We start from the raw sequence: 21,351 nt of genomic DNA on the forward strand, positions 1-21,351 counted from the left end.
GTCCTTGGTATTAAAACCCAATAAACCAGCCATCAATTGGAGACTTGATGTGACATTGACGTTACTTCAATTTTAATATAAAATATCAATGCCTATTACTCGGTTCCTTTAGTCCAGGGGCCTTTAGGATATTGACTTCTCCTTAATTTCACCGCAATTCTAACAAAAGGCATTTGGCAAACCAAGGTGTTTGGGTAGGGAATACCATTCCTGTGATAGCATTAGCTCTCCTCTACTTTTCTACCGTCACCGTCATGTGTTGCTTTACCATCAACACTACTCAACTGCCAGTGGCTAGAACACCTGTAGAGAGAACCGACTGCCTGGTTGAGGAGATGCCCCAGCTGGTTTGCTCTTGATCCATTCTCTTGACAAGTTTCATTCACATGTGCAACACTGTGCAGTCAGTGTCTGCGATAATTCCTCTTTTCTATTCCCCTTGATGTAGATCTTGGAGAAAGATAAAGCACTGCATTCCAGTCTCCTTCAGCATACCCAATGAAAGCCTTTTCTCCGCAACGTCAACCATTATGGCTGATCGGCTAGCTGAGCTGGATATTCTCTTTGTGTTGCACCTTTCTATACACAATTCTGCTCCAGGAGGATGCCTTCTTAGAGAAGAAGCAGGCTGCATTTAAAGAAGTCGAAATGAACCATCTGAGATACGGCTCTGTACCTGAATTCTGCCAATGCCCACCAACGGCAGGACACTGCAGGGGCAGGGGCTGTACAGTCAGAGACCTGGGCTCAAACTACTGCTCTGCTACTTAGGATCTGCTGGTGGGCAAAGTTCCTAAACTCTCTGTCCCTCCGGTTCCTCACCTATTAAAATGTGGGTAACATTTGTATTGACATGAGCATTAAATTATAACCAATGCTTGACATAAAGGACCTAGTACAACACCCAACACAAGGATCTTCAATAAAAGCTGATGATATAAAGGTAATGACTGTTACCAATGAAAAGCACAGTGTCCAGTTGGAGCAGAAAATGGAAAGAGCTAATACATTCTTTAAACAGCTAGCAGCTGGAGCAGAGCTCCTATGTGGTTTCCTACCTGAATTCCATCAGAGTTCTATATTTATCAAGCTAAGAGGCAATTTTTTATTTGGCGGAAGACCTAATCCTACCAAATAAGTTTAAATTAGTTTGCTAAATTGATCATATCCCACATGGGACTCTTTGGCTGTCATAAGGCATATTACTTTAACTTTACAGTCAATGAACATTTTTTAAACTGGCCATCTTTTAAGTGCATACCTTGGGCACAATTAGAAACCATAGAAACATAAGAATAGATTAGGAAGTATGTATGTCACTTATGGAAAGTAATTTTTAAAAGAATTTTGATTATTTAAAGAGCTGCTATAAGATCTAAGGTAACACGTTCTTATTTTTAAAAAGAAAACAAAGTAAAATTGAGCCATTGCCCTATAATATCATTTTAAAATAGCACAGGATACTAAAAGCAATTAGGACCAACACTCGTATGCCCACCTTGGCCTCAGCTATTAGGCATTCATGACGGTCAGTGTCAACTCAATCCTTTTCATTACTGTTTCCTGAGCACATTCACTGTCGACAGTGACACCAAACCTTCGTAGCACATAACCTTGGTTTTAAACTTCCCTGAATTATCAGGTATGAGCTCTCTCCTGTCTGGCTCAACATATCTTTATGGGATAGCTCAGGTTTCAATGAGAGATTGAACTGAGTTTGAAACCTAGCCTCCCACCTACTTGCAAAGTATGTGACCTTAGACAAATTACCTCAACCCATCAGGCCTTCCTTTCCTCAGCTGTAACTTTGCTTTAAAAGAAAAAAGGAAAAGAAAAAGAAAGAAACTACCTGTCTCCTAGGCTGGTAGGACAAGCCTGGATTCTCTATGTCCTTCCTTCCAATCCTAGCAACCTGTTCAATTTTGCTGCTTTCAGATGCTTCCCATCCTGCCCCCTTCACTGAGTGTTTTTCCACTCTCTGCACAGCTGGGATGGTTCTCCCTGCACAATGAAAAGAAACACATCGCTCAACCTCCTCTCTCCCCCTAACAGTATTGCTCGACTCTACCTTTTTTTCCAGTTCCTGTACTCTTTCCCTTTTTTTCTTTCACAGTAAAAGTTAGTGGTTTGTACCTGCTGATATTTTCTCATAAAGTTTCGAGAAACTTCTGTCATTCTACTTAAATTGATTTCTTCAAAATAACCACTGACCTCCATCTTTAAGTCCGAAGGCCTCTGCTTGACCTTCGCCGCCAGTCGTCTCTGCAGCTCTCGATACCACTCCCCTCTCCCTCCTCCCCTTTCTATCTCATCCCTCCACTAGCTCCCACAGGCTGCTCCTTCTGTTCTCCACCTGACAGCTGCTTCTGCCTCTTCTCCGCCCACCCATACTTTTTTCTGCCACCTAAATGAGGGTGGTCTCTGAGTTCCATCACTGGTGTCCCATTAGCTGAGAGATCTCACTTTCTCTCACAGCTTCATACATGCAGACGATGACCCTTAAAAGAGCAGCCCTAGTCCCTACCCCTTGGACAAGGCTCTCATTCCACATTCAATATGGTAGAAACGCTGGATGGGGAGTCAGAGGCCATCTCGGTCTCAGCGCCCCACCCCCCGACCCACCCAAGTCACCCAGTTAAATCTCGTAAGATTTCTGGGCTTCTATTCCTCATTTATAAAGGTAACACCAGAGAGAGGACTCTTTAGGTTTCTTGCAGCTTCTCAAATATTATGCAATTGAAAAAGTAGCACCATCTGTTCAGGTGCCCAAGCCAGAAATCCAAGAATCATCTTTTAATCTTCCTTTACTTTTCACCTTCTATCATTTTCCAAGACTTTGTGAGGCCAACTCCCAAACATCCCTCAAATGCATCCGCTGCCCCTCTGCCCCACCATCAGGGCCCTAGTTTAGGTCAGTGCTACCCAGCCAACGGCCTCCACCTGGCCTCCCAGCCTTCAGTCCTCTCTCCCACATGGCTTCCTCACACTGAAGCACAAAGGTGATCATGCCATTTGTCTTCCCCTCCATCTGGTTAACTGTGACTCATCTTTTAGGGCTGTCTCTCCTTAGAAAGCCTTCCTGGCCTTCTGGCTGTTGAGTCAGCTCCACCTGCTTAGAACCCTGTGCACACCCCCTAACAGCCTTACTCAGCCTCACACGGGCTGTATTCCAAGGCTGTTTCCTGGTCGGATGCCCCCATGAGATAGTAAACGCCTTATAAAACCACGTGCCATTCATTTACTTTCATATCCCCAGGGCAGAGTTTGCTGGGTGAATGGATAGATGTCTCTGAAACTGGAAAAGCGATCTTGCCTATAATTAGTTCCTTTACATTCGACTTCCCCAACATCGTGGTCGTCTTTTGTCGTGACTTGCCAACTCACTTTCAGTGCTCTAATGTCCTCATTTATAACTTGGAAACGTGTGGCTTTTGCTTATTCTTCACTGACTCAACAAGCAATTATCAAATGTCTACTTCTGTGCCAGAAACTCTTACAAGCAGCAGTGAGCAAGATAGGTCTCTGGTGTGAAAGTACACTCCAGATAAGGGAGAGAGATATGGAGAAACACAGCAGCCAGCTATGGGTGCCCTGGAGAGAACTGGAGGAGGGGCTGTGGTAGTGAGAGAACTGGTTTTCCTTCTGAGTAGGCAGGTATCTGTTAAGCTAAGACACGAGGAAAAGAGCCTCCAGGCAGAATGAAAATCGAGAGGGCATGAAGCTGGAGCATGTGGGGAAGGGAAAGGCAGCCAGGGCAGCCAGCCTAGCAGTGGGGTGTACAAAGTTGGGAATGGAGAGGAGAGGCAGGGAAGGAGTGAGGGTTCTATTCCAGGTGCAGTAGAGGCAAGTGGGGAGGACACATCGTTTCTGTAAGGCACTTGAGGTCTTCCTCCCCCAATTCCAGCTTTCCATCCCTCACAGTACCCTGCTTTCTTCTTCCTCGTGCTTCTTGGCACCAACTGATGTCATAGATTATAACCTTGCTGGCTTTTTCTGCTCACCACACCGTGAGCAGGGTCTTGGATTTCGCCGCCTCTCCCGAAGTGGCTGGCCCAGGGCACACACTCAGCTCTCAGTAGAAGTGTGTTGAGTGAATGAATTAATCTGATTTACATTTTAAAGAGATCAATCTGGCTGCTGTGGCGACGTTGGATTTGGGAGAGTCAAGAGTTGCAGTAAAGCCCTGAGGAAGTTTGCCCAGAAGTCAGATGAAAGTGGAACGTGGGAAAACACGGGTGGGGACTGCCACTGTGGTGGCTGTAAAACCAAACACCGCCCAGCAGTTAGGAAATTAGCATGGCCCCGGGTCCTCAAAGTAATGACTTTCCACTGGTCTTCTTCACCTGGGGCCGTGAGCTCAGAAAATGGGTCTTTTTTTTTTAACTTGCTAAATCAGGAAATTTTTCTTATGTACTGACATGTTACCGAGGTAAAACTGACAAACTGATGCAGTCTGACAAAATCTAGTAACACTAAAAAATGCACATGCTCCGGGATCTAACATTTTCAGTGCGAGGACTTTCTCACCGGTACACACTCACAAAGGCGCGTCAAAATGAAGGGACATTCACCCTGTCATTGCTTATGGTATCCCCGAACCGGAAACAATATAAACACCCATCAGTGGCCAACTGCTTGAAAATACTTTAAAAAGTTTTAGACAGCTATTAAATATAATAAGGAAGGAGCTTTAAGATACATAGTGCGTTTTAAAAATTCTGCTTTTGTTAAAACATGTACACGAGATTGATTTTGCTATGTGTATAATTGATGACACACAGAGAGAAGGGAGGAGGGAGGAGAGAGGCAAATATTGATCTAAATAGAAGGGTTTCTTTTCTGGAAAGATACACAAAACACATAAGCAGTGGTTATCGTTTTCAGAAAGAATGGTGTGGCTAAGGGGTAGAGAGAATTTCACTTTCGGACATTTGTAAATAATTTGATTTTTTTTTATATACAAACTTGTAATTTAAAAAACAAACAAATGACATACCTTTGAAATAACTAGCAGAACAATCAAGAACATATATCATTGCTTGCTTTCCGACTTTTTGGACAGGAGCTCCAATGATTCATTTCCACACACAGTGAGTGAGCACACATATACAATAGGTGTGTGTGTGGATGAAAATACACTTGAATGGCCTCCAGTGCAGTGGGACAAAGGCCTCAGTTAGAACGCAGTACACGGAGCCCACAGTCCCAAGAGACTTTCCTTGCCACAGCCAACAAGCCACGCCAGAGCACGGCCCAAACAGGCTTTTCAGCAGCACCTGGTGATGGGTGCCAGCTCTCATGGCTTCCCTGACCACTTTTTGACCTCAGAGACATAAACTGTTCGTGTGCTTCTTAAGGGAGCATCTGGGTTAGCGGTGCTGACATTTAATGTTAAATAACAGGTTTCACTCCATTCCTGGTGGATGCTGTCTCCTCATTAAAGCTTCATTAGCTCTTACAGAAAAGGTGATTTTCACAAGTACGAGTACACCACTTTCTTTTCTCGGACAATTTCTTTTACTTAATGTTAGGCCCTAAGGGCTTATGTAATAAAGCAAAAGTTTCCTACAGAAAAGGAAACATACCCTCATACATTCTTCAGAAAAGCAGTATGGTTGCAGATTTTTGAAAAGTATATTACATTCAAAAACCTCTTTCAAAGGCAGTTTATTATTCCATCACCTATCTGCTCAGTACTGTAACTAAACATCTCTAAATGTTACCAAAAGAGGGGGGCTTTGTTTACAGGGTTCACAGTAACTATTTCTAAACTCAGGAATGTGAAGTGTTTACCACATCTACCTTTTTTTTCAGTTGTAAATGTATTTCTAAAGCAAGTATTCTTTCTAATTGCCCTGTGTTGGGGGAGCCACAGAATGGCAGGGTATTTTGCAAGTCAATTCAGAAGAACAGAAAGCCAGGTTAGGTCCAGTTTCGGGGAGGTTAAGCACCGCAGGCCTAAACACACAGGCTGGCTGACCACGGCCCCCTCCTGGGCCCTACATTGTCATGCTAACAGCAGCCAACAAAAGGACCACAGGGAGGGGAAGGAAGATTACCTGTCCCAACTAAAACTAATGAGGACAGTAGTCCTCTTTGAAGACCTAAGAGGAGGGACGCAATCAGGTCTAAAGGTGTTAGGGCACTCCAGGTCATGAAGACAAGAAATGGTGAAGAGCGTGATTACTAAAGGTGCTGTCCTAAAACAAGAACATAAATGACCCGGCACAGCTCAAGCTCTAGGATGTCCCTAAAATGATGATGCTGAATTCTGGACAAGCGGGGTGGGGAAGGGTGGGAGAGCCCGGAGAGGAGAGTAACAGGAAGCCAAACACGAGGCTGGAGGTGGGACAATATAAATGAGGAAAATTTAGGAAGGTACCAAAGACCAGTTAGACTGAATGAAGCAGTGAACTCACAAATGAAGTCCCCACTCACAGATCTCCGCGAAGTTAGCCAATGACACCAATGACCGGTGGAAAGGTTGGGGGGGGGGACTGCCAGAGGACTGCCAGATCACTCTCTTGCAGTGAAATCGAGTTTCCAGAAACTCAAAGTGTTAGCGACTTCACTTGATAATTACCAATGCACCCAAAGCGGCGCGAGGCCCTGAGGAATGCCTCTGAACTAGTAGATGAAACCACCCGACTAGTAATTACACTCATTTTATATGGGAGAGGTCTCCTGCTCAAACTTGAGCGATCCTGCTCACTTCAGGAAAGCACTTTTAGCCCAAAAGTGGAAACGAGAAACTTCTGAGCCTCAATTTCAGCTCAGTTAGGATGGCTGGCAGCCTCTGCTCACCCAACTACAAAACCAGGAGACCGACTACTTCCAGAGGGTGTTAGAGGGGATTAAGATTATGAAATGCTGTGAAGATGAAAAGGACTAAGTCTCAGTCTTGTATCATTTGCAGGCAGTTGAACAGTCTCTGTTTCTGTGTCAGCAAACAGGTTTTACCGTTTCATCCATGCAGACATTTCGAGAGCAGTCATTGCCATAGTACCTAAGTGGGTTTTTTTGTGTGTGTGTTTTACCAGACAACCTGTTGAGAGACTGCCTGGCATCTTGTCAAAATGACATGCCACTACATTGTGTTACAGTCTGCCAGAGCCTAAAAATTCAGAAAATGAGATGATTTTTTTTTCTCCAAATGATCAGTACCATGCCTCGTGACAATACTGTTTACTTCCTACAGCTGGATAACGACTTGGTAAGTGAAATGGCCAGAACACTGTGTTCCACTGCAAACACTCACACGCTGAGCTTTTTCAGTGCGACTTTGAAAAATCAGCATGTTTATTCCAAAATAGCACAGATTCCAAACTAAAAGGCAACTTTCTCCACCCCACCCCCCTGAAAACTAACCCCAGAAAAGAGGGTGTAACATAGTAAGTATTTGACCCTCACGAAGTCTCAGATTATCATGGGGTCTCTTCCCCTCACTTGGCTCTGAGAAGTACAGACTACCAATCGGGGAAGGGAAATTTACCCTAAACAACCTCAATTATTACTAACATTGACTTATTTACCAAGGTTACCTGTCAACATGCGTTAAAAAGAAAAGGGTACAAAGTATTCCTGGGGGCAGGATCTCGCAAATGCTGAGTTGAATGTAAAAACAAGGCATTTAAAGTTTGCTGTAAAAAGCAATGGAAGTTGTTACGCTTTGGGATCTGTTATACCCATACAAGATCAACTGGGAAGGGGAAAGAAGGAAACACCTGTCCTAACGTTACGTGTCTGTGGAATGAACAGGGAGGGCGCTGTCCTCCATGTGCAGAAGGGCAGCCCCTCGCCCGCTGGGGAGGGGATGAACCACTCTGCAAACCCAGGTGAGTGGCTGAGTCAGAAAGCGGGTTAAATGGTGGAAACACTGGTTCAAAATCATAGGAAGAATCTGAATAAAGTATTTCTTGATATGTGTGCATAGAAAAAAGGCGATTAGTTTTATACGATGTCACTTTACATATTTATAAGTAAGTAAATGAAAATTCTTTTGAGTAGACACTGGCCTACTCATCCTGTGTCCCTAAAGGTTTACTCATTCAAGGTGGCTATGGAACATTCTTTTTGAATCTTCTCATTGAAAAATGGTGAACACGTTATGTTTGCTGAAGTATCATAGTTGGATAAGGAAGCAAATTCTTGAATGTTCCACTATAACTTTTTTGGTAGAGGAGTGTGAATAACAAATTTGAAGGGCTTTCTAAAAGTTTGGTTTTCCAATCATTCTGAGACACTATGTTCTAAATGAAAGATGGTTAAGATTCAACCGAAGCATTACGACCCACACTTTTGAACAGGATTGGGATGTATAGGGTCAGAAAACAAATTCTCGATCTGCTGTGGGCTTCTTAACCCGAGCTCAGTGCACCTCCTGAAAGACGGTGCCTAGCCTCCTTGCAGCTCCCCTTCAGGGAGGAGGACACCGAGAATTAGGTTTTTGTAGCAATAACATGTCCAAAGAATGTTCCAGCCACTGTTGCTGCAACGAGCTGTGCACTGAACACTAGCAAGCGTCATTCACGTCCCAGTCATCCTTGATTTGTGTGCTTCCAAGGAGAGTTTTTTGGTGGGTGGCAGGCAGGTGCCCCATGGCTACAGAAGACCACCTTTCTCAGGAGTAGAAACGTGAGGGATCAATTTCATGCTGATGAGCACTTTCTAGTTTACAGGATGAGCGTACAGTCACATAAACAGTTACCTTGTAGATCCCAAAGAACCCCAGGTCCCTTACGACAGACAGAGCACTGACTCGGGGACCAGTGGTGATTTCCCCAGCCACTTGCAAACGGATCTTGACGATTTCCAAAGGATTTGTGAAAATCACCTGGGAACCTCCTGCCTAAAAAGGAAAAGAATGAAAAAAAATTATTATCAAAGAGGGTTAATGGAAAACGTTCCAGGAAGGGATGCGTGATTATCCTCAAGGGAGCTCTGAATATTCTGTCCTCAAGAGACTGCAGTTTCAGTTCTTGTCCCCTCAATTAAAACAGTTAGTGATTATGAGTTTGACTGAAAATACAGTCACTGTCTAGGGGCCGTGGGTACACAGGTGCTGTCTCCTTCATGCGTGGGTTAAAAAGGGGTAAAGACCGGAGATGTTGCTTAACACGGAGACTTCTGTTGTCCTCACAAAGAACACACACTACAATGACAAAGATTCCCTGAAGCACAGTCGACTGCCACCGCAGGTCTGAAAGCCAAGGACTCGGGTCTTTATCCAAATAGAGAGACACAGATCTATCTACCTGTCAGAATAAGAGGTGACGGGGAGGATACAGGTTGCCCCACAATGGACTTCAGGATTTTGCCAATGATCCAAATATAGCCAGAAAACATGTAAACTTGGGTGAAAGCTACTTTTTTCTTCTCTTAAGAAATCAGACAACCCCTGGTTGGTATAGCTCGGCTGGGCATTGTCCCACAAAGCAAAATGTCTCTGGTTTGATTCCCAGTCGGCACATGCCTGGGTTGTGGGCTGAGGCAAGCAATCATGTTTCTTTCTTGCATCGACGTTTCTGTCCCTTTTACCCTCCCTTCCCCCCTCTCTAAAATTAATAAAATCTGCTCTGGCTGGTGTGGCTCAGTAGATTGAGTGCCGGCCTGAGAACCAAAGGGCGGTGGTTGGTTCAATTTCCAGTCAGGTCATGTGCCCGGGTTGCAGGCCAGGTCCTCAGTAGGGGGCACACAAGAGGCAACCACACATTGATATTTCTCTTCCTCTCTTTCTCCCTCCTGCTCTGTCTAAAAATAAATAAATAAAATCTTAAAAAAATAATACAATCTTTTAAAGAAATAAGGCAAATCATCAAACACTATTTTCTGGAGTTACATATTATTATCTGTTATTTATGTGTTACCTGTCTATAGAATTACCCTTTACATATAAGATAAATGTGAAAATAGCAAAAATATGCATTAAATCAATTACAGCCCAAACTTTGAACAAGCTGTGTTGTTTCATCCCAGCAATGGCTGGGTGCCACACCTCCAAGATCATCAGTGGAAATCTTTAAAGTGCACTATAAGGGAAATTTTAAGCTAGCTATTTTGAAGCTAAGCCTATATTTATCATAAGCAATTACATTCTTTCTTACTATACTTCAACTTGTTATTCCTTGTCACAAATATATTAAATTTTCATATCATTCAAACTGAGCCTGAGACACAGTTATAGGGTCTTTATTACGTATCGACTGCACCAAACGAGACCACAGACACGGTAATGCCATTTTACATAGAAGATGCCATGGCACTAACAGGCACAATTTGGGTCAGTATCGTCCGAAACTACTCCTTGCTACGGCCTTTGATCCTATTAACTAATGCATACACCCTCACCAAATGGACTGTACTAATCAAAACCAGCTCCAGGAATGGTCTTTGAAGTATCGTTTATAATACCTTGAAATAAAAATTAGAAACAACATTAAGTATTTCATGGTAAGGAATGGATGAAAGGAATTTGAGTATGTTTGTGCAATAAAGTTCTATCCCACCAATAAAAATACTGTGGAAAAGGTTCCATATAGGATACGAGGTGAAGACTCTCGTACATTTAAATGCGTGCACACCTTCCTCCAGCCTCGCCTTATCATGTGGAAGGGATATGCCAGCGTGGTGCTTCTGAGGTGATAGATTACAAATGGTTTACTTCTTTTTCTGCTATATTTGTATTTCTTCTATATATATCATGTGTTACTTCTATAAGGAAAAATACTTCTGCATAACTTACTTAATATACATAGCAATGTCAACCTTGCCCCCAAAAGAAAAATGTTCATTCATTAACGCTCTAAATCATACCGGTTTCCCACTTTTACCAACTTAACACCTTAATCAAGATACCCTTGTTCTTAAAAAGACCAAGGTTTTCCTTTTCTCCATTAAACATTAAGACTATTTAGAAGGCTCTGGTATTCTCCTGAGTCTAGACAGTCACACCGGCTACCTCTGTACCTGCTTCTGCCACATTTTTCCCATCATCTTCATCTCCCGTGGGTGACCCTAAAGAGGTGAACCAAACAACCTTGGTGGGAAAATATGGTTGGATTCATCAAGAGGGTTAAGAAAGGCCCTTCTAAAGTGGGAAGGAGTGTGAGATGACACACCCAGAGGCCGGTGTGTTCTTCTGGTTCATGCGGAGACATCTGCACCCACTCCTCCAAGGCCCGCAATAGCCACGCTTTGTTCCTGCTGCTGAAACCAGCAGGTCAGTGGGAAAAGCGACCCCAGCCTGTCTGCAGCCCTTAAGTCTTTGTGGGTTTGCACCTGCCTCTCTCCACATGACTCGGAGGGAATTAAGGGTGACAGGATGAAGAGATGGGACAGGCCTGACCCAGTAACAGTAAAGATTATGTTTGTACTTCTGGACCTGTGCTCTCAAGAGGTAAAAATGAATAAAAATTAAAAATGAAAGATTCGCTGAGCTGAAATTAGCCTGAGACTGATTTTTGAAAGCTCACAAGTGGGGAAGGCCATGCCAACCAAGGGTTGAATGGAAAGCAGTCAGTGTGCATTGATCTTCTTGAAGAACAGAACAGGAATGCAGTGCATATACACCAAGCACTGCTCTGGCAGGTAAGAAAGCAGCTGAGCATCCCGGGCAAAGACTGAGCTTCAGCCCCTATCTGTCAAACCATCTCACTGTTCTCATGAGGATCAGACGGTGGTTGTATCGCAGTCAGCACGGTGCTCGAGACACAGCAGTGACTCCGAGCCTGTTGGCTGTGTTTCCTCCAGCTCCTCAACTGATGCTTCCCCTTCCTGGCTGCATGTTGCAACCGCTTCGGGGATTTAAAAAAATAATGACTTCTAGACCCTACTCCAGACGACTTAAATGAGAATTTCTGCATCTTCCCTTTGAAAGTGTCTCCAATGTGATTAAATGTACAGTGAGAGTTGAGAACCATTTTAGTTACTACATCATCTCTAAGATTCCTTTCAATTCCGAGGCTGCTTTACTGGACTCTTTAGAGCTATGATTTCAAGTTTCAGCCTTTCATGTTCTTTCCCAGAGTAACTTTTATATGTTTTATATCTGCTTTCATAACAAACTTTTTATATATATCCAAGTGGTACCCTTATTAAAAGTTACAATTCTTAGGTATAGAATTGATGTCTTTTTCATTATCTTGTATTTTTACTAATGCCTGTAAAAATTAACATTATACACAATAAGTACTTATTTTCAACTCTCCAACTCCAAGCCAAATGATAGATACCAATTCTTTTAGCACAACGAAGTGAATTCTAATCACTAAGGATGACACGAAAGTCAAACCCACCCCAGAGAACTGCAGGAAACAGAAGCAGTGGGAAGAAAGAGTGTAGTGACAGCAAGAAAAAATAATGATGTGCTCGTTACCTCTGGTGGGCTCAGGAAGAAAGAACCTACTGACTCAAAGTGGCACATTGCAGGGGTGCCAGAGATGAATGGGTCCTTTGGAGTCAAGCTGGAAGGAAATGAGACTCTAAGGCACCAAGAGGAGATGCTTATCATCAGATGCACGGTGTCTGGGCATCACCACGACTTGATCACTGAGCAGCGCAGGGCCTTCTGCTCTGCTGGCTCCTGGTCTATTATCCATTCACAGTACCTACCCAGGTCTCTCCTTTGCAGAGATCAAAGACGGCTGAATCCGAGGACAGGGACACCTATTGTGCATGATGTCTTTGTGTCGCTCATCACTTGAGAGCTCTGGCTGTGTGTGGGTACTGTTTGTGTGTGTGTGTGTGCAATTCTGTCACAAATCACTTCCCTGTGACTCTCTAGAGTCTGAGGCAAGTAGGACAGGGGGAGATTTTCCATACTAGAACTGGCTCTGTGGGGCATATCATATTTACTGTGGGGACACTGACTTCTCTGCAGGCTTCTTGAAATATTCTTTGTTACTGAAATTTTAGTTACTACCCAGTATCTGGATCCACCTAAAGAGAAATACACACATCTACTGCAGACTCATTTATGCTACCTAATCATTCATTCACATGTATTTTTACATGTATTCATTCACCAAATATTTATAACTGATCATGTTCAAAGTTTGTCCCAGCAATTGCAAGGATATAAAATGACTCAGGAAGCATTTTTATTCTTAAGGAGCTTGAAACGGGAGTAGAAGTAATAAATATTCATTAAGCATCAATTACAGTCAATCAGGGTATTGCTTTGCATGTTATATATAGATCTTCAGTCCACTCAAGAGGTATTTTTTCCCTGAGATTTTACATAAGAGGAAATTGAGGCACAGAAAGATTAAAGCAACTAAGTGTTAGGGGCTGAGTTGTGTTCTGCCAAAATTTATACATTGAAGCACTACTCTCAGTATTTCAGAATGTGATTGTATTTGGAGACAGAGCCTTCAAAGAGGTAACTGAGGTAAAATGAGGTCACGTGGTGGACCCTAAGCCAACATGACTAGTGTCCTTATAACAGGAGGAAACTAAGGTACAGACACAGATGTGTACAAAGAAAAGACCATGTCAGGACACAGAGAAAGTGGCCCATCTTCAAGCCAACAAGAGAGGCCTCAGAGGAAACCATGCTGACGCCTTAGATCTTAGACTTCCAGCCTCCAGAAATTAAGTCACCCAGTCTGTGGTGTTGTGTTAGGGCAGCCCTAGTAGACTAACACAGCCAACTGCCTAGGTCTACACAGCCAGCGAGCGGAAAGGATTTTCTACTGAGTCCAATAAATATAGGCCTTAGGAAAAGAGAAAATGACACATGAAAAAAGATAATTATAATATATGTGAAGAGCTAAGGTACCGGCAAATTGCCATGGCAATTCAAAGGATGGCAAGGTTTCTGCTGGCTGGGTAATCTGGGGAGGGAGTAAAAGGTATAATAAGATAACACATCAGTTGGTGATGGAAGTGAGATTGGGGCTTAGGAAATCCAGGCAGAATGGCAGAAAGGCACAGTGACAAGGGCTTTCCACGTGTACTGGGTAAATGGACCCAGCACCACATCTGTCCAGTGAAATTCTAATAAGGATGGTAAATGTGATAAGATCCACAGTATCATTCACTAGCATTTACTGAGTGCTTACTATGTATACCAGGCACTGTGCTAAGAGCTTTGTAAGAATTTTCTCCTTGGGTCCTCAGAATATCATAAGGTAAGTAGTAATATTATTCCAGGTTTTATAAGTGAACAAACCGAGGATGAAGTGGGTGAAAGAGGTCACACAGCTGGGAAGGTGGAGCCTGTATTGAAAGCTGCACCTGCTGGTTGCCAGGGCCTGAGACTTACTACCTATCAGGGCAGTAAGGAGGAACTGACCAGGTCATTTGCTTTAGGTGGCATGGGAGGGGCATGAAAGGATGGCTGAAAATGACAACTGGGACAAGTCCCGCAAGGCCTAGAGCGCTGCCCTGAAAAATGGGGTTGCATCCTGGAGACAGTGCCTTCGAGAATGCCCACAGTGGGAGCAGAGCTGCTACAGAGTTTAGGAGCCAGAGAGAGTCCTGTATCTCTATCTCAGAGAGAAGACAAGCCAGCCAGCAGAGGGGAGAGTTTGTTAGGGAGGGAGAGCCCTGAGGCATGGATTAAGGTTTTAGCAACTAGGTGGGATAAAAAAAAAAAAGAGACCAGAGTTAGAACAATTACATTGATAATGAGGGAGTGGGTGGGATGGGTGAGAAATGGATGTAATAGAGATCAACAGGGCTCACTGCTGCATACGGGTCAAAAGAAGTGGGTAGAGTCAAAGAAAGGGTGAGGCCAGAGTTTTTGTATGTGTGACAGGAAACTAAAGGGACATATGACACATCTAAGAAGGCAGTGGAAGGGCAAGGTGGGAGTTAAGGGTTGAGACACAGATGAGGGTGACATCCCACCCATGTGCTAACTGCAGGCAGGAGCTTCTGTGGGGCAGGAGGAAGATGAAGCCCCTAAGAAGTGGTGGGAAACCTCTGCTGCACACCAGCACATGGTAATCCAGGCATGGAAGTCAGGAAGGGGCTCAAGAGGGAAAGAAGGCCAACAACGAACTGGCCAGAGCGTCTGCTGACCCCAGGAGACGAGGTACAGCACACAGGGGACCCCTGTCATGGGAACTGCATGCCAAGGAATTAAAGAGTTTATTCAATCTATATATTCAAGGGAAGAAAAAGAAGGAGAATGGTAGACATTTATGAAAGCAAACAGGGTAGAATGAAAATTTACTTAGGGCTGTAAGGAGCAAAGATCTAGGGCAGAGTGAAAAGATCAAACAGAGCTGACAACAGCTGCCTTATGCTTAAGCAAAACATCCCAGTTCCGAGTAGAGGAGGAGGAGGAGGTGTGGAAGGTTGAGTTTTGTGAAGCCTGCAGATTTGCTTTAATGATACACAGAGCTGTGGCATAATTTTGTTCCAGCGTAGAAACTGACCATTGATAGTTGTTCTTACTATTTATGCTTTAAAGATAAAAAAAAAAGAACCATATAGATAAGGAGACATGACTCAAGTTCTGAAACATAAACCAAATCAATGAGAACAAAAGACCCCTCAGAATCAACAGTAAAATTATAGTTGACCCCCAGAAGTTATGATGAAGTTGGTCTGATCTGCAACAGACAAGGCAAAGTAGTTAAGACACCTAAAGATGAGCCAGGGCAGTTGCTTACACATTCCATCCCTCAACTCAAAACAAACAGGAACACACAGCAAGCTGTGTGTGTATAAATACTGCTTAGGGTTGCTTCTCTGCGCTTTCCCCAGGGCACCAGAGCCACAGGCAGCTCCACAGCAGGTCCCCTATTAAGCCCACTGTGTGTAAAAGACTGTAGGTGAGGAATAACTAGGGTCAGGGCTAGGTGGGCTTGTACCCAGGCTATTACCAGGTTCTGAACAAGAACATTTTACTTAACCTATCAGTCTTGAATATTAGCATCAGCATGACAGAATACACACACACACACACACACACACACACACACACACACACAGCATTATTTTAAAAAAGGATCCTGATAGTCAAAGACATTATATATCTTTAGAGGAAAAATAGGGAATTGCTATACCCAAATATCTTACACATTAACTTCTTTTTTGTTAAGTGGCATCAATAAAATCTATACAATTAAAATGAAGCTATATATATAAGGGACATGAGTATTTGAATACTAGAGAAACAAGTATTAAACTTAGACTGGGAGATTCAAAGTTATTAAGATGTCCATTTGCCAGTAAATTAACTTAAAATACAAATGTAAAAAAAACGTCAGTTTTCCTATAAATGAATTATAACAGTCAAATGTTGTAAAGGTGTCAATTTTTCCATAAATTCATTTAAAATTCAAAGCAATCTTCACAAATAAAATTTCGACAAGGTTTGCTATAGGTGTCTGAAGATAGGAACACTCCACACAAAAACTCTCGTGGAGAATCTTGGCGTCAGTACACATTAATGCACATTTACAGAATCAGTGACTTCAAAGAATAGTCCAAGGCTACTTAAACTAAAAAAATTGAGCATTGGAGGGTCACTGAGCTTCCGGAACAGGCACATGGGAGGCGCTGTTAAGGAGCGCAGTCAACGGTGGGGCAGACCCCCCCCCCCCATTCTGCCTGTAGCCCTGAGTCTGGTCCGCTCCACTCAGTACCTGGGAGCATCCTGAGTCGCCGACCAGGGGACTGGTTTTGACCCATTTCTCCACCAGCCCCAGAGACTACGAAGAGAATACAGTTAATCCATCTGGACTCTTGCTCCCCAGAGTTGTTCTTTTTGCTCTGTATTTCTAGAACACTTGGTTAACGAGAGGTCTTACACGCTGGAAGAATGTAAGGGTCTGCACGTGTAGCAGAGGAGTCAAGCTAAACCACTGAGAGCAGGCTGGGGGGGAAACCCCAAGGGCGAAACCCAGGGTTAGAGGAGGCTTGGCCTCCAATGACAGGAGGGGCCCTGAGCAGGGAGCTTTATTGGGCATGGTGACCTGAGACTTCCCGCCTTTGCTAAACAAGGTGGCTGGCTCTGGTTGGAAGTCTGGACCCACCTGCTGGCTTCCAGCCCGCATGGAATTCTGGGAGGGAGCTTTTACACGGAGCCTGCCAGGAAGCAGGTCAGTTGGTTCTCTCCCTTCCCCCGGGGGTTGGGGGGTGGGGGGGCAGTTCCCAGAGGTCTTGCCAACCAAGGCCCGTGCAGGCCTGTGGGCTGTGGTAGGAAGAGGGCCTCACGAGTAGGAGGCCTGGGGACACAGACTCGGACAGATGCCTGAAGTTGGACAAGGACTGGAAACCTGCTAGGCCACAGGCCTTTGTGATCCTTTTGGGTAGGAAAAGAGGTTCCTGGTGCAACTCTGAATTAAGCTGGCAGAAGGTGACAGGGTGACTTTTCTCTGGGTGTCTTTGAGGAGACAGGCTTTCAAGCGGAAACTTGCCATTATTTCCAAAGCCCTTGGTGCTAATAGCATTGTGAACAGATATTAGTTCTTGTGTTATTTTCAGTTCCTGAACCTATGTAGAAGTTGTAATGACAGATATTTAAACAGCTATTTTTCATATCATACTCTGAGTTTTCTTTCCCCTCACTTTTGTTACCCAGATATTTTATGCAGGAACTTATCATTATTTATTATTGTTCAATAAAAGATTCCTTTCTTTTCCACCAAACTCGGTCTTTGGAGTTTTGCCTGGTAGGCAGTAAGCAGTAAGACCATCTACCCTCCGCCCCCTTCACTGGTTGGGTTCCGGATGGTGACAAAAGTACACTGACTGGTACAACAGGAGGCCAAGATTTTGTTGCATAACATTCAATGGTTGGTAAGGGAATTCTCTCTGACCAGTTTTGTACGGATTTTTGTAGTGTCTTTATTTTTCACCCAATGGTTCCCAGCGAAGGGAGAGACAACAGGGTTGAGGGCTCCAGCATTCCCTTCCACCTGCCATTCAGGAAACGATGAAACGAAAACACAGAATTCTGTCCAAAGAAGAGACAGAATGTGAACCCAGGGCCGGCCTGACTCCTAACCCAAGCTCAGAACCATTATGTCGATTTGCTGTGTCAGAAAGGATTGATTTAGAACAGATTCGTTTTCATTTTTTTCTTTCTTGTTTAAACAGGTATCTGCCTGATAAATAAATGATTCAGAGATACTACAGTACATCAAGAAATATGAAAAAGAAGTTTTTTCCAATTTTTTATTGGATGCATCAGTTTTCTTTGTAGATTAGACGATAAATCATAAGAAAGCCCCAGGCCCTTAGGCAGTAAAATCCCTAAATCATGCCAAGTCTGATTTTTTGAGAGAGAGTTTAGACTCAGACATGTGTAACTAGCACATATTTTTAATTTCACTCAAATGGGCTAACGAAATAATTATACTGGTGTGAGTTTTACCTAAATATAGCACAGTGTCTCAGGATGAGATCACTTGAGTCACACAGACCTGGATTTTAATTCAGGCTTTATCATTTCCTTATATGTGGATTCTGGCAGTTCCTCAAAGTTGCTAAGACTTAGATTTCTCATTTGGACCACAGAGATGACACCAATTTACAAACACACTGTTAAGTGACACAGAGCAAAAGGTCAAGAAATGGGGGGCGCTGCTGGGAGTCAGTACGGCACCATGGCTGACAGACAGCCTAGGCTTTGGCCAACTTCTTAAGCTACTCCACGCTGACATTATTTGTAAAATGAGCATGTTGATGATAATGCTCTTCATGTGTTCCACAAACAGGGGCTGTGTGTCAACTACAGCAGGTGCAAACAGAAATGATGGAGATCCCCACCCTCATGGTGCATATACTCTAGCTGTGCTTTGCAGGATTAGGACAATTAAATGAAAACGTCCCTAAAGCAGTGATCCCAGTACCTCCTACTGTAGAGTGCAATCAGTGGTATTGATTACCATTAATAAATGTAGGACAGAACTCTGTTTAAGTGAACCTAACTTACCAAACTCCTTTAAAGCCAGTACAATCGGTTCTCAAGTTTTTCTTCCCCTAGAAATCTGTAAGCTCAACTTACTTTATGAGGAAAGCACAGTAAACTAAGGATTGGTAGGAAGTAGCTATATCAGGTTAAAAAAAGGGTGGAGGGAAGAACACACCTAAGTGAGTGATGGATAATATAGTAAAACTCAACATAACTGGATGGTTTTTAATTTAAATTCATTTAATTTTATTTCGTTAAACTGAACAGTCAATAAATTGTGGGCATTTTAAATTCTGAAACACTTCTGATATTGAGAAATAGATAATCATGCCCTGCTGTAGGAGCTGGTAAAAATGACAATGGCCGAAAAGGTAACTAGCTTAGTTCACCACATCATGTTTGTGGGACTGGTCTCTGCTTTCCATTCAGGTGTGGGCCGCCCCCAACACTGGCAAATCACTCTGAAAATGCGAACCACTCTCACAAAAGGGACTGAGAGGGAGACTAAATTGTATGCAGGTTCCCCAGTGCTGAAAACGACAGTGCACATTCCTCTGATCAGGTAGCATCACTGCCAGAAGTGAAGGCAACACAATTACCCTCAATGGTCAAGGGCGACTTCTAATGTGGGGGGCTTTTAAAGCTATCCCAAGTGGATGCTGCATGCTGCACCTTGCTACCAATCCAAATGAAAGTCCCCACCTCCACATGACGGTTTCAGCTATTGTGATTCCTGTCTAGAGTTCACGATCTTCAAAAGTTCACCTGGGTACCGGAGGGCTGAGAGCAACCAGAATGGAAAATGGGACTGCGGAGGCTGCAACTGTGTCAGCAGGAAACCCAAGCACCAGGCTTCTCAAACAAACAGGGGTCTACTGATGCAAAGCATCATTCTTTCCAAATGCTCCAATCTTTCACACGATACAGTCCTCCTGGCCAGTAGTAAAATAGAGGTTTTTTTCCTTCTAACTCCTGTTTTCCAAAATGGACTAGACAGTCTGCAAAGAGCATGGGCTCTGATCACTGCTTTTGCGCAGTGTCCAGATGCATCTGTGAGCTTGCTTTCTCTTTTCCACCATTTTGCCACATTATAGAACGATTTACTTTGCTGTTAACACTATTGATTCTGAATGGGTAATTTTATTGTGGGGAGTGATGTGTCAATTTCCTTTTTGCAAACAAGAATTTCAAGAAATTAAGGGTTTAGGAAGGCAATATAACCCTAATATACTGCTCAGTTTCCCTACTCCAAGAACAGCGACCTTTGCAACAATGACCCTGACATACTTTAGGTCCGATAACTGTAAGCAAGCACCTTTTAAAGTTCTATGTGCCTTAAAAATGACTTGCCAAGGCTGACTGCTCATTATTTTAACCACAGAAAATTCCAGCATAAAATATTATTTAAGTACATTACCAAAAAGATAGGTTTAGGAGCGCTGGTTCACAGTTCCTCATAAACTGTTTTCTCTCACCTGTTAGGGACTAAACGAGCCTTTCTCTAATGCTTCATTACCAACTAAGACAGTATCCCCAAACATTCTTTCTCAGGCCCTGGGAAATTGAGTCAACCCCCCCCACAAGATGAAAAAGTATGCTTTCCTATGATACCCCCACCCCCAAACCATTCTAGGCAAGTATTGAGGATATGCAGAGAATATTCACATCTTACATTTAAAAAGATCAATTTTTTATCAATCTGCTGCCCACAGAAAACAGTATTTTTTAACATAGTATAATTCTTGCTATATATTAAGCTAAAAGCATTAACTGTAATTTAATCACCTCCCTTTAATTTGAATTCACATGGTAGATTACTTATAGCTACTTATAAAATTAAGTGGCAAAATCTATATGAAGAATATGTATCTTGATATTTTAATTATGTTCAATTGAGTATACTTAAAGTGCTTTTCACAAGCGACACGTGCTAAGAATATCTAATTGCGCACTGACATTCTAAAATGTGTGCTTACCTGTGTCAAAAATAGATTAATATGAAGTTATAGAATATGACTTTTTTAAAAAACTAAAACCCAAATACATTATTTTGATTATTTGGATACAAGTAAAATTGTAACTACCAGAAAGGTCTACAACAGTAAATGTCTAATGATTTTCATTACATATAAAACAAATACTCAAGTGATGACAGTATTTGATTTTTTAATAAACTGGAAAATGAAGATTTCTTAAGATATCTAAGCTTTGGCATGTTTCCCATTTACTTTCCTAGTAACTCAATGTTAAATGAAGACATGAAAATAACTGGTATATAGTACATGTATCACATATACAGATCACAGGCACCAAACAGATACTCAGCAAACAGCAGTAGATACACTAAATGCAATCCAGTGCCCAACAGCAGTCGACTGATGTTCCTAAGCACTGAAGACAGGCACTAAGCAGCCTCCGAGGAAGCTGGTGAATGTGGGGGCAGGGAGGGGGATGCAGCATGAGGCTCAGAGGCCACTCGG

The 21,351-nt window shown here is 43.0% G+C and overlaps 1 protein-coding gene across 1 annotated transcript in view; it reads right to left on the reverse strand.

Annotated features, from left to right (window-relative positions):
* Nucleotides 1-21,351, reverse strand: part of SLC25A13 (solute carrier family 25 member 13) — a 167,576-nt gene that overhangs the window by 16,160 nt on the left and 130,065 nt on the right. The window contains 1 exon segment of the mRNA XM_037136711.2: nucleotides 8,708-8,848. Within this exon segment, the coding sequence (XP_036992606.2) occupies nucleotides 8,708-8,848 (141 nt within the window).

This window comes from Artibeus jamaicensis, unplaced genomic scaffold (assembly GCF_021234435.1).
Source record: "Artibeus jamaicensis isolate MK-2021 breed Jamaican fruit bat unplaced genomic scaffold, CSHL_Jam_final contig_923, whole genome shotgun sequence".
Lineage (NCBI taxonomy): Eukaryota > Metazoa > Chordata > Mammalia > Chiroptera > Phyllostomidae > Artibeus > Artibeus jamaicensis.